General features: G+C 49.1%; 4 protein-coding genes across 4 annotated transcripts; 1 reads left to right on the top strand and 3 right to left on the bottom strand.

Annotated features, from left to right (window-relative positions):
* Positions 1-53: 53 nt before the first annotated feature.
* On the top strand, positions 54-2,196 carry BDV17DRAFT_300696 (amino acid permease/ SLC12A domain-containing protein; the record flags this gene model as incomplete). Its single annotated transcript, XM_073764115.1, has 8 exons — positions 54-57; positions 94-303; positions 358-397; positions 453-591; positions 663-1,014; positions 1,092-1,558; positions 1,637-1,915; positions 2,005-2,196. The coding sequence occupies 8 exons, from the start codon at positions 54-56 to the stop codon at positions 2,167-2,169; spliced, it is 1,656 nt and encodes a 551-aa protein (XP_073611773.1). The 3' UTR covers positions 2,170-2,196.
* BDV17DRAFT_198314 (Zn(II)2Cys6 transcription factor) lies at positions 1,994-5,103 on the bottom strand. Its single transcript, XM_073755225.1, has 6 exons — positions 4,769-5,103; positions 4,266-4,690; positions 4,108-4,184; positions 3,406-4,043; positions 3,192-3,350; positions 1,994-3,118 (listed from the first exon to the last, which is right to left on the bottom strand). Exons 1-6 carry the CDS (start codon positions 4,819-4,821, stop codon positions 2,224-2,226), a joined length of 2,247 nt encoding a protein of 748 aa, XP_073611772.1. The 5' UTR covers positions 4,822-5,103; the 3' UTR covers positions 1,994-2,223.
* A 22-nt stretch (positions 5,104-5,125) lies between these two features.
* BDV17DRAFT_198268 (catalase) lies at positions 5,126-7,521 on the bottom strand. The gene is made up of 8 exons (XM_073755224.1): positions 6,929-7,521; positions 6,820-6,878; positions 6,609-6,770; positions 6,441-6,565; positions 6,306-6,395; positions 5,992-6,259; positions 5,748-5,943; positions 5,126-5,691 (listed from the first exon to the last, which is right to left on the bottom strand). The coding sequence occupies exons 1-8, from the start codon at positions 7,275-7,277 to the stop codon at positions 5,162-5,164; spliced, it is 1,779 nt and encodes a 592-aa protein (XP_073611771.1). The 5' UTR covers positions 7,278-7,521; the 3' UTR covers positions 5,126-5,161.
* A 784-nt stretch (positions 7,522-8,305) lies between these two features.
* Positions 8,306-9,383, bottom strand: BDV17DRAFT_294885 (uncharacterized protein; the record flags this gene model as incomplete). The annotated part of the gene is made up of 4 exons (XM_073762939.1): positions 8,306-8,363; positions 8,425-8,845; positions 8,899-8,938; positions 9,339-9,383. The coding sequence occupies 4 exons, from the start codon at positions 9,381-9,383 to the stop codon at positions 8,306-8,308; spliced, it is 564 nt and encodes a 187-aa protein (XP_073611770.1).
* Positions 9,384-14,043: the final 4,660 nt, after the last annotated feature.

Here is a 14,043-nt window from a genome sequence, read left to right as displayed (position 1 = left end):
ACCCCTCTGCTGGGCCGGTCCTAAATCACACACAGGTCTTCCTCCCAGTCACAATGGGTGAATCTTTGAAACAGATTGCCCGAGATGGAATAGAGCTGAAAGGGCCTGTGAGCGCCCAAGCCGATATCGAGCGCGTTGCTACGTCTTCAACAGAAGTCCGGGGATGTGCTACGACAATCAACCCTCATGATGTTGACGTGGGATATCACCGGTCTCTCACCAGGCGGAAGGTCATGATGATGACCTTTGGTGCCGGAATTGGAACGGGTCTATGGGTTGGGACTGGACAGGCGTTGCATTATGGTACGTATACGGAGACCACTGCGACGAGGGAGCTGGACGTGCTAATGGATGCAGCTGGTCCTGCTGGCCTTGCGGTGACCTATACTCTGACAGCGTAAGCATCTATACTTACCGCCCCTTCCACATTCACAATGCTAATTATATCCTAGAATCATCGTATACGCGCAGTACTCCTCCATCGGCGAAATGACAACCCTCATGCCGCTCCACGGTGGCTTCATCCGGCAATGCTCCGAGTTTGTCGACCCGGCATTTGGCTTCGCTATCGGTATCAACTTCTGGTTTGCCGTGAGTTTTCCCTTCATGCTTCCGCCCCTCCTTATATGTGTATACATGGTCCAGGCTGACTTTATGGCCAGTGGGTAATGATAATCCCCGCTGAAATAACAGCCGCCGTCAGCGTTCTCCAATTCTGGGAATCCACCAACGCCCTCCCGCTAGCAGCGTACATAACAGTCTTCCTGGCAACCATGGCCGTCGCAAACGTCTTCCATGTCCGGATCTACGGGTATATTGAGTACTACATGTCCTTCGTCAAGTGCGTTGCCGTCGTGCTCATGATCTGCTTCATGTTCATCATGACCTCCGGTGGGATTGCGGCAACGGGGGGCCCGATTATTTTTACCTACTGGAAGAATCCCGGCGCGTTTAATAATGGCATTAAAGGAATTGCGAAGAGTTTTGTCCAGGCCGCTTTTAGTTTCGGGGGTGGTATGTCGCCTAGTCCTCTCTACTATATCCCTTGACCTCAAAAGTTAGCCAGGTGCTAAACCTAATTTATTCCACAGGCGAGCACATCGCCGTAATAGCCGGCGAAGTCGCCTCCCCGCGGCACACAATCAAAAAGACCGTCCGCCCCGTCTTCTGGCGCATGTTTACCTTCTTCGTTGTGAATATCTGGCTCGTGGGCATGTGCGTGCCGTCCAACGACCCGGACCTGGTCAACGGCAGCGGCACACTAGGCAGCCCCTTCGTGATCGCGCTGAAGCGCGCAGACGTCTGGGGTCTCGCGCACGCCATCAATGGGTTCATCTTTCTCAGCGTGATCAGTTGCGGGATTACAAGTGTTTATGTTGCAAGTCGCAGTCTCACAGCGCTGTCTGATTTGGGAATCATCCATGGTGTTTTTGGACGGAAGGATAAGGCGGGCCGGCCGTGGGTGAGTACGGCGATCTGTTTGACGCTTGGTGGTGGGCTTTGTTATTTGAATGTTGATTCGACGGGAACGGTGGTTTATGGGTGGTTTTCGTCGCTGGTATCTCTTATCCCCTCTTTCCTACCATTCAACCTATGCTAGGGTAAGCCCATACTGACCCCGGGGTACTTGATGCAGGTGGCAATAGCAACCCTCTTCCAATGGGCCTCAATCTACATAGCGCATCTGCGCTTCCGGACCGGTCTCCGCGCTCAGGGAAAAGATCTGGCGACTCTCCCATTCAAGGGTCTACTCACGCCATACGCGCAGTACTTTAGCCTGCTGATTGTGCTGTTCATTTTCGGGTGCGAGTTCTACCTCGCTTGCTTCCCGTTTGGCGAGAAGGGGAGCGCGAAGAGTTTCTTCTCGACGTATCTTGCGGCGCCGTTGTTCTTCCTTGATTATTTTGCTTACAAGGTATGTTATTATTTCTTTACCTTTTCTTCTCTGTGTTTGTTGAGGTGGGTTGCGGACTGAGAGAAGGAAAGTGTTAACCAGTTGTACAGTGGTGGTTCAAGACGAAGATTGTGAAGTCGAAAGATATGGACTTCAAGCCGGCGATTGTCTTTGATGAGCTTGAAAAGGCGGATGAGATGAATAGGCTGTTGGAGAACGAGGAGCATGGGAGAAAGCCGTGGATCAAGCGTGTACAGTATGTGGTATTTGGCTAGATAGCAGACAGAAGAGGAAATACAACACATCCCCCAGGGTGCTTTGTTTGACATTCATCCGGGAGGGAGGGAAGTAAAAGCATCAGGATGGAGTTCAGTGCCACAACTAGGCCAGGGGTCTACCAAGCCAGATACCCCAGTCTCAGCGGAACCAGATAGAAAGTCCGAGTTCATGAAAGAAAGTGGACTAAACAAGGCAAGTTCAAGACCCGGCGTAAAGGAAGCACTAGAAGAAAAGCCCACGGCCCCCTTCACGGCACTGGTCCATTGCTTGAATCTCGCATAGGCAGACTGCCCAGGCCCTTGACCGTCCTCCCCAAACCGTTGACCAACACCTTCGCCACTCCCATTTTCATCCCCACTCAAAAGAGCCGCCTGAATCGCCTTATCCAACGATACAAGATACGAAATCTCAGACTCGTTAGAGCTCCCTCCACTCATGCGCCTAATCATACCCATGCCCTGTTCCAACTCCGCTCTGAAACGGTCTAGATCTCTTGAGATCAGTCGGTCCGCTAGTATCACTAGGAGTGCGGCACGGCAAGAGCTAAACTCCGTGTAGGACGCGCGGCAGTGGCCCGCTTTGATCGAGAGGGTGTGAAGTGTGTGTAAGGTGGAAATGGCGGCTTGAATGCAGCCATTGACTAGCGTTATGCGGGGGTCATTGTCATTGCTTGAGCTCGAGCTCGAGATTGATTCTTCATCGGCGTTGGAGGGAAAGCAGCGATCGCTCGCGAACATGAATGGTCGACCCATGTAGATGTGTATCAGTAGATATGCGAGGGTAAGATGAGTGTTTTGGCGCATCAAGGGGCTATCGGGAGTGGTGTCTCTGCATTCGATGGTCGAGGGTAAACTGGACCACCACCGTGCGATATGGGAGCCAAGCTGAACGAGGCGGTTCATGTTATCCAGTACAAATTTCTTAGGGCTGCTTTTGAGGAGGTTTCTGCGCCAAAGGAGGTCAGTACGTGGCTGGGCGCACTCTGCGAGACCCAAGCGGCGATAGCAAAGTTGCTTACAGTGTCTCTGCTACATCCCCCAACCACTCGCTCAGTCTGATGAACGCCATCATATTTGCATACTTTGGCGTCGGAAACGATAATGTATCGCGTGGGAGATCGGTACTAATATCCGACTTTGCAATTGACGCCGGACGACCGTGGAAAATGCTGATTCTCCTACCGTAAAACCTTTAGCACAGATTACCAGTTGGTCTCCTGTAGGTAATCATACTTATCCAAAGTAAATGCCGTCCAAAAAACGCGATTTCTAATCTCCACAATCCTCGTATCACATCCTTCCCCTCCAAACTTCCTATGCATTCCATTCTGAATAGCCATTTTGACAGCGATTCCCAAATAGGAGTACGATAGTCCCCCTGTCGAAACAGGTAGGGCGTATAAAGCAAGTAGAAGGAACGCCTGGACACTCTCGTGAGAGGCTACCAGAAGAACATCCGGGACGAGACGACAAGCAATATGGTACAGCGATAGACCAACCGAGTCCTCTGAGCAGGGGTCGAGGTCGATGTCAATGTTTATGCCCTGCGCTGCTCCTTGCACTCCTGGGGATGAGGTTGAGGTTGAATACCCCTCCATATGAGCGACCTGTGTGCCAACCGCGAGTACCGCGAAGAGCGAGCATACCCAGGGGATATCACCTAGTGCATACGCGCACATTGATGGATTATAGGCGCGTTCGACGCGTTCTTGGATCCAGGACTCCTCGACGTAGAAGAGATTGCCGGTGGCGTACTTGAAGAACATGGTGATTAGGAAGTCCGTTATTTGTCGAGGAGGAAGGTGTGGCAGGGTTTGGGAGACGAGGTGCAGGGAGGATTGTAGCTGCGTGGGGCGCCAGTATTCTTTTACCTGCGTCGGCCTCGGTCAATGGAAGTTGGCACGGGTATAGGGGTAGCAAGTAGTATATATATACCCCAAACCTGTCAATCTGACTAACCCTCCTTCGCAGCTTTTGCGAGAAGTTCCAGTGGGAGAACTCGCCTGAGTAGTCTACATAATGTCAGGAGTCAGCCAAGTCAGCCCAGGGATTTCAGGTTTCTCATGGCAGAAGTAGATAAGACCAGGACTAACGCGCAATATCCTTCGACACAAACTGCACATCGAACGACTCATCCACATTCGCCCCTTGTGCCTGCCTCTGCCTCTGCCTCTGCCTCTGCTCTAGCCCGTATCCCTCTGCGTTCCCGCCCAACCCTCCGAATCGAGCCCCCTCTGCCAGCCTGTCTGCAATCCTTTTAACACTCTCCTCATCCAGGGATACATCGCCCAGGAAATGGCGCACGATGCGCTCTAGCCCCTCAACCCGGGCGACGCTTTCCTGGCAGTATCCTCGCGCTCGACACCATTCTTGTTCTTGTTCTTGTGGTGGAGAGCGCCGCGAGGACTGAAGAGGATGGGTAAAGCCACGCACTGTACATTGTCTTCCAAGCCGCTGACATCTCCAGCACGGAGGCCCGCCTTCGCATTTTTCTTTTTGGCGGCGGCAGGTGTCGCATCTAAGTGGGGTTAACCAGGTTAGGGATATTTCGTATTGCCTGATGCGTAGGGAGACCCGGACGGAAGGGGGTACTCACGCGAGTGAGGTGCGTTTCCGCGTTGACCGATTATTTGTAGTATGTCCTTCCATTTTCTTTCGATTTTTTGTCCATCCCGGGGAATTTTCAGTAGACCAGACTCAGGACGTGGAAAGATGGAGGTGCATGGCGACCTAGTCCGAGGCTTATCATGATGCTTATCTCGGCAATTCCGCTATCAGGAGGGGGTGGAGGTGGCCAGGGTCGAGCAAGCCTAGCTTGTTCAGGCTATGCTATACGTACATTGAATGATTGCTTTATTGTGAAGATGGGAGCATCAGATCAGATCCTTCAGCTCCAGATAATCGTACGATAGACATCTTACTGAAATAAACCTTCGATGGTGCTATTCTGATCCGACACAGTCCCCCAGTCCACTAGTCTTGCCGCCACTTACTGCCCGTAGATAGGCATGGCAGGACACTTCCCCACGAGCTTATCAGTCTCCAAACTAGGCCTAAATTTGTCCTCCTTCCCAGCCAACTCAGCCCCCTGTGTGCCCTTCTCAACCTCCCCAAATTCAAACCTCTTCTGAGGCAGAAGCTCATAAACCCCCTTTGCATACTCCGGTGCAATGCGATATACCTGCGCAAGATACTTAACCTGAATCCCCGTATAATCGACAAGTTTCAACAAACGCGCCGTGTTCGCGTGGAGATGCTGACGTGCTCGACCATCCATAACCTCCTTGTACAGGACCCGCGCCTGGTCGTACTCGCTTGGTTTACCTTCATGGTAGAAATGCGATTTGCGCCCAACGATGCGGTCGGATAGTTCGTATGGTGCTTCAGCAGCGTCAGGGCGGAATTTGTGCACAAAGCTGTTGGGGACGTATTGTGGGTTCATGCCGTGGTTTGCGTCGACGCGCATTTGGCCGTCGAAGTTTAGGCTTGAGTAGGAGGAGGCCATGAAGGGGCAGTTTACTATGTAGTAGCAATGTTAGCGGATTGGATAACACATGTGGACTTTGAGGGCCTACCTGGAACCTGGTGCAGATTGATTCCAATGCGGTGGTACTGCGCGTCGCGGTAGAAGAACATGCGGAACTGCAGGAGGGGATCCGGACTGTCTTCAATTCCGGGGACCAGACTTCCTGGGGAAAAGGCGGCTTGTTCAACGTCTCGGTGGAAGTTTTCGGGGTTCTTGTTGAGGACTAGTTTTCCGAACTCTTGGAGCTTTTCTCATGTTAGTTGGGTTCGCATTCAGATTCAATAAATACGTACTGGGAATTGCTTTTTTGGCCAGACTTTGGTCACGTCAAAGGGATCGAAGCCTAGCTTAGATGGGTCGGCTTGCTCAGGCGTCATGACCTGAACGTGCGCGGTCCAGGTAATTTCTTCTCCCTTCTCGATTGCCTGCCACAGATCACGCTTTGAGAAGTCGGGGTCTTCGCCGCCGTAGCGCAGGGCCTCGTCGGCAGTGAACTGCTTCTGGCCATTGTCCGCTAGGAAATGGTACTTGATATACACGAATTCTCCGTTGGCGTTTACCCTACCGAATGAGTACTCGCTGGCAAATGGTGCTTTACATGACCCACCATTTGAAGGTATGACAACCATAGCCATGATTGTTTCTCCATCCCATTGGGGTGCCATGGTCGCTGAAGAACATTAAGCCAGCATGGTTACTATAGAGTCAGCATGCGCTCGTGTGGAGGGATATGAGTGCCTACCCCTCAGGAGAGTTGGCTAATAGGTCGAACAAGGAGTTGTGGTCCAGGAGGAAGTTCTGCGGGTTGCGCGCTTGAGACCGGATAACGTCAGGGCCTTGTATGGGGTCGCGACAGAAGAAGATTGGCTGCACTTGTTAGCCTTTATAGCTAATAAATGGAGGAACTTACAAAGTTCAACCCAACAATGTCATAGTTGCCCTCGCCTGTGTAAAACTTGATGGCAAAACCACGAGGGTTGCGGGCGAGATCAGGAAACTCTCGGCCAAGGGTTACAGTAGAGAATCGAACGAAGACCGGGGTCTTGATCCCAGGCGACCGGAGGAAGTGGGCCTGGAATGTTAGCTAGGACATGGAGGAAAGGCTTGACATCTCTTCATACCTTGCTTAAAGAAGAGACGTCCTTAGTAACTTCAAAATGCCCAAACGCGCCGCTGCCACCTGGCAAGATCAGCCTCCACACCTACTAAGGCGCTAGATAAAAGGCATACAAGGATGGACCATGCGCTCGAGGTTCTTGGAGCGGTTAAAATGCTGCTGCTTCTGGAGCAGGAAGGTGTCAGATATCAACGGCAACCCTCCCGCCGTCTTACTATGGGCGGGATCAGGAAACGGATGGGCCTCGTTGTCCGTAAAATACGGCCCATCATCGGCGCGCTTTCCAGGTCCTTGGACGCCCGTCAGTTTGGCGGCCGTCTTGGCCGGGCCATCGTTGGCTCCCTGGAAGGTAGAGGACAGCTGGACAGGCCGAGGATCGCCGCCGGCAGCGCCGACTGCTTGGCCGATTGCCTGCAATGGGTGGGGATGAGCCGACATTGGAGAGTGCTGGAGAATGTTCATACAGAATCTTTATGCAGGATGAGCTCTTCGTCCACTCAATGAAAGCCCATGGACGTTCTTCCACCTTATATCCCAGAATTCTCCCTCCCATCACAATGACAACCACGCGACGTCAAAACATCGCTCAGCAGCTCGGTTTCCACACACATCTTGACATTCAATAGCGTTGTCAATGGCTTGCATATTATTGGATGGTGCTGGTGTGGTGAGCAGACACCACGTCATGTCTGGTTCGGGCCAGTACCGCGGAAGGGCACGGTACGGTGAGTGGTTGAACACCAGTGTCACGATCTAGATGCATCGTTGGAGTATACGAAAGTTCAAGCTGGCGATTGAGTTGAGTAGATGATCTAAGAGGTTATTCAAATCTCGATCTGCTGACTGTAGAGGAAATGGTTAACTATGAGTGTTAAATGTTATTAGTCCCATTCGAGGTGCACATGGTGTTCATGTCATGCAGGTGGGGTGGTAGGTGCCAACTGTACGTACCTTTGGAATCGTCCCTCCAACTCCACCCGAAACAGGCTCTCGGCTGCTAGTTTGAAGTGCATAGGTTGCCAGGATGTGAATATCATCGAGGAAGTCAAGTTTCGCGGCATGGGGAAGTCCAGGTTGGGCGGGATGTTAGTAGAAATTCTTGAGAGAAGAGGACAGGAGAGGACAGGAGAGCAGGAGAGCAGGAGAGGGGGCGGGAATACTTTGCAACGTCGCCCGCAATTTTTATCAAGCTTCCTGCAGAATGCAGCCTTGGGAAGCTGAGTGCAACGGGTATCTGGGATATAATGTTAGAAACAAGCCGGCCGAGGTGACGGTTTGCAGTTGCGGTGCCGATATGCTATAGTAGGGACATGATCAATACCATATTCATCCAGCTCGTGCACCGGCTGCGGTCGGGCGGCAATAAATAAAGTAGAAAGGACAAACCTCGAGATATTGCCCACTAGACTCAGCTGCCCCGCGGTCTCAAGAGACGGCAGATCCATATCTAACGCCTGAGCCTCCGCATTATCCCACTCCGGCGTTGTCTCTCACCATTTGTTGCATATCGTAAGGGCGCCGGCATTCTGCAAAGAGGTCATAGCAATCCTGGCAGTCTATTCTGTTAGCATGACTCCGCTGCCCTTAATCAGTGCTCGTGCAGGTATACCTCGAGAAATCCCCTGCCAGTTGCAGGTTCTCATCCACGCTCCTCAGACGCGACAGATCGACTGTACCTCCAGCCGTGGGACGCCAGATCTCGATATTCTCAGCAGATACCAGATTCGGCGCCGATAACGTGGTCAAAGTTGACATGCGCAAGGAAAGCGTCCCCATATACAGTAAATCCGGCAGTTCGATTGCGGTCACGTTGGGTTCGTCATTCGATGGAAAGGCTCTGATGGAACCGGTGATGTTCTGGACATGCCGCAGCACAAACGGGCCTTCGTATGAAGGCCAGATGAAGAGGCGCCCGTCAAGGATCGTGCATTCGGACTCGGCGAGCACGTCTAGTTGTGTCTGGCTAGTGATATTCCAGCTTCGGGTGTGTTCGTCGGGCGGGTTGCAGACCTGGATACCGGCCAAGACGCCTGAAGGGGAGGGGTTAGACAGATCAAGCGGACAATATAACAAACAGACATACTCGTTGGCAGCAGTGCAGCCGCAAGAATGCCCAGTAGGGGCTAGAATCAGATAAGAGTAAGATTCATGACGACCTCGGGCTGCGATTTTCCGCTCTACACATGGCCAACAAGCAGGGGCAGGGGGCTTTTAAGTACCACACTCTCAGCTATTCATGTCCGAGAAACTTGACCAGGGTCTCTCGATTAGTTCAATTAGTTTGATTACCCGGCCGAGCTTAGCGAGAGTGCTCGCCCACTAAGGCGAACTGGGTCAGATTGACTGGGGTGGACGTGGTATTACACCCTCGTATGTAGGAAGCAGCAGTCTGTTCAGCTTGGCAGGTGCCTAGAAAGTCCCCGCGAAAGTCCCGCAGAACCGCGTCCAATCTCCCTGCATCACACCTTGAGGCCGGAGCGTCTACTCCTATCTTAGTGTTCAGTAGTTACTGTGACTACCAACCTTGCCCCACTCTCGCCCGCCGCAACTAATCTGAGCATTACCCATGTCGTGGGCTCAAAATTAGTTTTTTACGACAGTTAATACCTTTTTCTCCTTTTTAGTGGTGCCAGTTGTAGGGTGTCTTGTTGAGACGTGTTTCCCCCGGGTGTTGCGCCTGTGTTGGATTGCTGTTGTGAGGTAGTTCTATTGCGATGGCACCAGCCTGAATCGATTTCGCGCCCTGCGGGTTACCGAGATGTGAGACGGTGAGTGGGTCCATTAGAACGCGGGAAGGGACTGAATTTCTTGCGCAAATCTCTGGGGTAATTCGTGTCTCGAAATGTATGTAGTTCTCACCAATTCAGGGACAACTAATCCCATCCATCTTCAGCATCACTTCCTCTTCTCAACGCCATTCCTGTGCTGTTATTTTCGCCATTCTCTCGCCTATTTTACCAATCAATACTTGTAGAATTTTGTGGTCACTAGCGCAGGCACAGTCTGCCTCTGTAGGTATAAATACCCTTGTCTTTACTATCATGGTAGTTCACCCCTTATATTTTCGATATCTTTACGATGCCGCGCACCCCCCGTTCCTTGTCTTCGGGCATGGCCTGTTCTATCCCTTCTCAAGCTTCTGCTGATGAGAGCCTTCATGGTACCCTTGATAATGTCCTGTGCAATTGGCTCCTTCATAGTGATAGTACAGAGGATTGTTTTCGCCGTGTTCTGTCCTCTATTAACCTCTGCGATGATGTTGAGACCGAGCTCTCTATCCTTTGTGATGCCGCTGTCACTCTTTGCCTTGTTGCATTCATTGAGCAACTTGACCTCCTCTTGTCTTGGGTTGCTGCTTGTCGTCGTCTAGTGGCCCCGGGCACCTCACAGATGTCCCCCTTCGTGAGTTTGTCATAGAGGTATCGTGTCGTGTTTCTAACCATGTATGGTAGGACATTGATTCTGAAGATGTCGCGTAGCGACTTTTGTCTGGAGTCGAGCTCTTGGGTATGGTGCTGGTTTGTCTTGTTTAATGGTATTATGCTAATACATGTTGACAGCTCCCTTGGTGTTCTTTTCTATCTACAGGTCCACACTTGTTCGTCCCCTTCGCTTTGTAGGGTCCCCAACTCGATACTTCGGTCTCATGGATGTATACTGACTGTGGTGGTTTATGGTGAAGGCGGTAGGGTTGATGGCAGTTTCTCTGTGTTCCTTAGCTTTCTGGCCAGCCCTTCGGGGTGTCAAGCCGATCTACAGGACTGGAATAAAATTGTTTGAAAGTCCTTTTGCGCATGTATTCTGGTGTCACCGTAAATGGTGCAATACTCTGTTGTAGGTGGCGCAGTTTTCTCTGTTTCAGGTATTTTTGTGCCCGTAGTAGGCTAGCTAGCCTCGAGGATTCGGGGCTTGTCCATGAAAGCATGTTCTACTCAAAGCTGCTTAGGACAGATTTTTCACGGCAGGGTAAAGCACTAGCTAGATATAGAGGTCCTGAGGTTTGCAAGTAGGCTGTAGCCCGCTTGCTCTGCCTGTTCCCTCTTTTTTAGTCTGTCGGAGCCAAAGGATAAGGATTAACCTGGAATCTTGGTGGATGTGACAATGAGCTTGCCGTATTCTATGCTATAGCATTGTTTTTAAAAGTGTTAATCCTCTTTCTTGCTAAGGGTTGTACTCCAGTACACCTGGATTGCGCCCGGACTTCTCCCTTGAAGTTTCTCCGAGAATGGCCTAATTACCTCTGCCCAAGGCCGGTTTTTCTTCCTTTTTTATCCTCAGAAGGAGGTCTGCCTCTTCCTTGGACTATGGCCTATACTTCCTTGAGCTTCTTCGGTCCTTCCTGGAAGCAGCTGGATTTTGTTCTGCTCCATGCCGGGGACTTGAAGTATCGGACGCGCAACATGATAAAGCACCTTCGAATAGCCAAGAGAGGAATTGCAAACGGTCGTCCAGTGGTAGAGATAAAAAGTAAGATTGAAGGGCAGTAAAGGAATCTTTTCTGAGAGGTAATGTGGAGCGGGCTCGTCGCTTGGGTTCCCGGCTGTCAGATTGTTGTATCTTCCGCTTTCTGCTTTCAGGCTTGACAACGTGGTTGTTTCCGGAGACGCCCTTGCAGGGGGATGGTTTGGGATTCGTGCTGTGCGGACAGGGATGCACCTGCAGATAGCTATTGGTAGGAAGGTGGTCATAATCACTTGTCTGAGTATTACTATCCTTACCACCAACCCTTTTATCAGGATCTCGAGAATAGTTAATTAAGCTATAGAGTATAGTTAGAGGGTCAGGATACAGGCAGGCTTTCTCTGTAGTAATAAGATTATGAACTTAGGGGGCATGTAGCTGGAAGTCAAGATCCTCCTAACCCTCGAGGTTAGCAAGGATTACTAGATTAATAAGAATATTATTATCTTATGCCTGGGGTAGCCTGAGGAACTCCTCTATATTACTATTTAAGCTAGATATATTCAGAGAGGAGAGACCATGCGCTATATAATTTCCCTGAAAGGCAGGCAGCTTGGCCAGGGTGTTGCACGCATGGCCTGATATTGAGGTGTTGTCGCCATCAAGGTGCGTTACTAGTGATTACTCATATCTTAGTCAGCGATCCCGCTTCTTCTGTGGGTCCGTCCCTTTCGAGATAGGGAGACAACATCTATCTCATGAAATCAAACCATACGTTTAACACAGGGTTTTAGTATTATCTTGAGAATTATAGTAATAATTTGGATCTATAGCTAGAATATAAGGCACCGAGTTATATAATATTATATTATACTACCTTTATATATATGGGCGTCAGTCTAGGTGTAAATTATTCGATATCAACCCCTAATAATATCAAAGAATGAAGGTCTGATTTCTCAATCTAGCTGCAAACGGTAGTTTAAATACACAGATAATAATAAGCAATCTAGCCGGAAACGGCAACTAGAAGAGACATAACTTTTGAACCGTGGAAATAGCAGAAAAATTTCTGCATAAACCTCGGTGATCGGAGGTTGTCAATCCGATATCCTAAATAGGCAGGTCGTACGGTCGACAAAAATCAAAGTTATTTAAAGCCACCGAAACATGTATTTTTATATAAAAACTAAATACGACCATGATTTGGACACTACAATCATCTATGTCCGATAATATAACAGTCACTGCAGCGTGGGGGCGCCCGTACGCGGTACTATAATATATCAGGCGTGTTTAATATAGGTCTAGTCTGTATAGCTTCTTTAACCTGATTCCTATTTTATACAAGCACATGGCCTTCTTTAATTAAAAGGCCCTCTGTAGAAGCAATCTATGCTTTAGATTATTTTCTCTTTTAAAGTTTTTTTTTATATATAGCCTGTAGGTCCTGGTTCTCCTTCGCAAGAATAGTAGCCCTATTAAGGGCTATTTCAAATCCTTTCACAAGTTGATTTAATACTGTCTTTATTAGGCTAGGAGGGATCTGCATATAATATCATAGTAGCTTCTTGATTATAGATACCTGCTTATTTAACTACTTGAGGTTGTATAGTGTTTTCAGTGTAGAGGTGGTTAATTGACTCGGGGGTAGTGTAGGGGTATTTAAATATATATTCAGCTGTGAGAGTATATACTCTAGCTATAGAGGGACTAATGCAGCTACTATAAAGCTATTCTGAATATTCTCTAGCTTAAAGGCTTCCGTACGGGTGTTAGGATAAGCCTCAAGGAAATCAAACTTGTTAATATAATTAAAGCCAAGCTATATCTTGTTTTCAACCAGGCAGCCGTACGCGTGTTTTAGAGGCGTAAAATACCTAATATTAAGAGGCTATAATAGATATAATAAGTATGCTAGCATGCAGATTAGTATAATATCATGTTCCATGTATATCTGGTTAAATTAGGGAGTTAAATAGCTTCCATGGCTATCAAGAATTAATAGCCGATATCTGCCAGTTGTACAGCTATTAGTTACTAGAATAAAGAGTTTTTGAAACCATTGTAGTCTAATCTTATTAGTTATCTAGCTATTTGTACTAACTAACCCTCTAGTCATGTGGTAAGGTGTTATCCTTATACCATCCCTTAATATAAACCTTCCCTTTAAAACTAATGCAATGTAGAAGTACCTACCTGTCATACGCCTATCGATCTTTCTTCTTGTTCAACAAGCTGAGTCATGTTTTAGTCAGCCACATCGGTTCTTCTAGCCGTCACGGCTTCGAGCTAGCTTTCATCAACAACTACTTCATGACACATCAGTGAACTGCTTCCCACACTACCCCATGTAATTAATATACTCAATAGATATGACCTATTCACGATTGCCTGGTTATATAAGAAATAGCCGGCCAACTAGCTTAGCTCTTGTAACTACTTTTGTAGTAGCTACAAGGCCTATAGCAAAGCCTGTCTTATTAAAGTTATAGATATCCTTATCCATGATCCTGTTATGGGTTGATCCCATAACATGCACCGCGTAGCTTACGCGGCTGTGGTCACGTGGTTCCTGCCCCTCTACCTTCTGTCTGCCCCTCCTGATCTGTTCTCTTCTTCAGCGATTCCTTCTTGTACATACGGCACGTTTAGATAGGAAGATCCATCTATTTACGTCCCCTTACAATAGCAAAGCCTGTCTTATTAAAGTTATAGATATCCTTATCCATGATCCCGTACTGTATTCTAGTAACTTGTACACGGTTAAACTACTCAGAAATTATCTTTGGGTCTTTATACTTCGCGCGTTGATAGTTATACTAGC

This window comes from Aspergillus undulatus (assembly GCF_047715775.1).
Source record: "Aspergillus undulatus strain CBS 261.88 unplaced genomic scaffold BDV17scaffold_60, whole genome shotgun sequence".
NCBI lineage: Eukaryota > Fungi > Ascomycota > Eurotiomycetes > Eurotiales > Aspergillaceae > Aspergillus > Aspergillus undulatus.
This window is presented reverse-complemented; position numbering and strand designations above follow the sequence as displayed.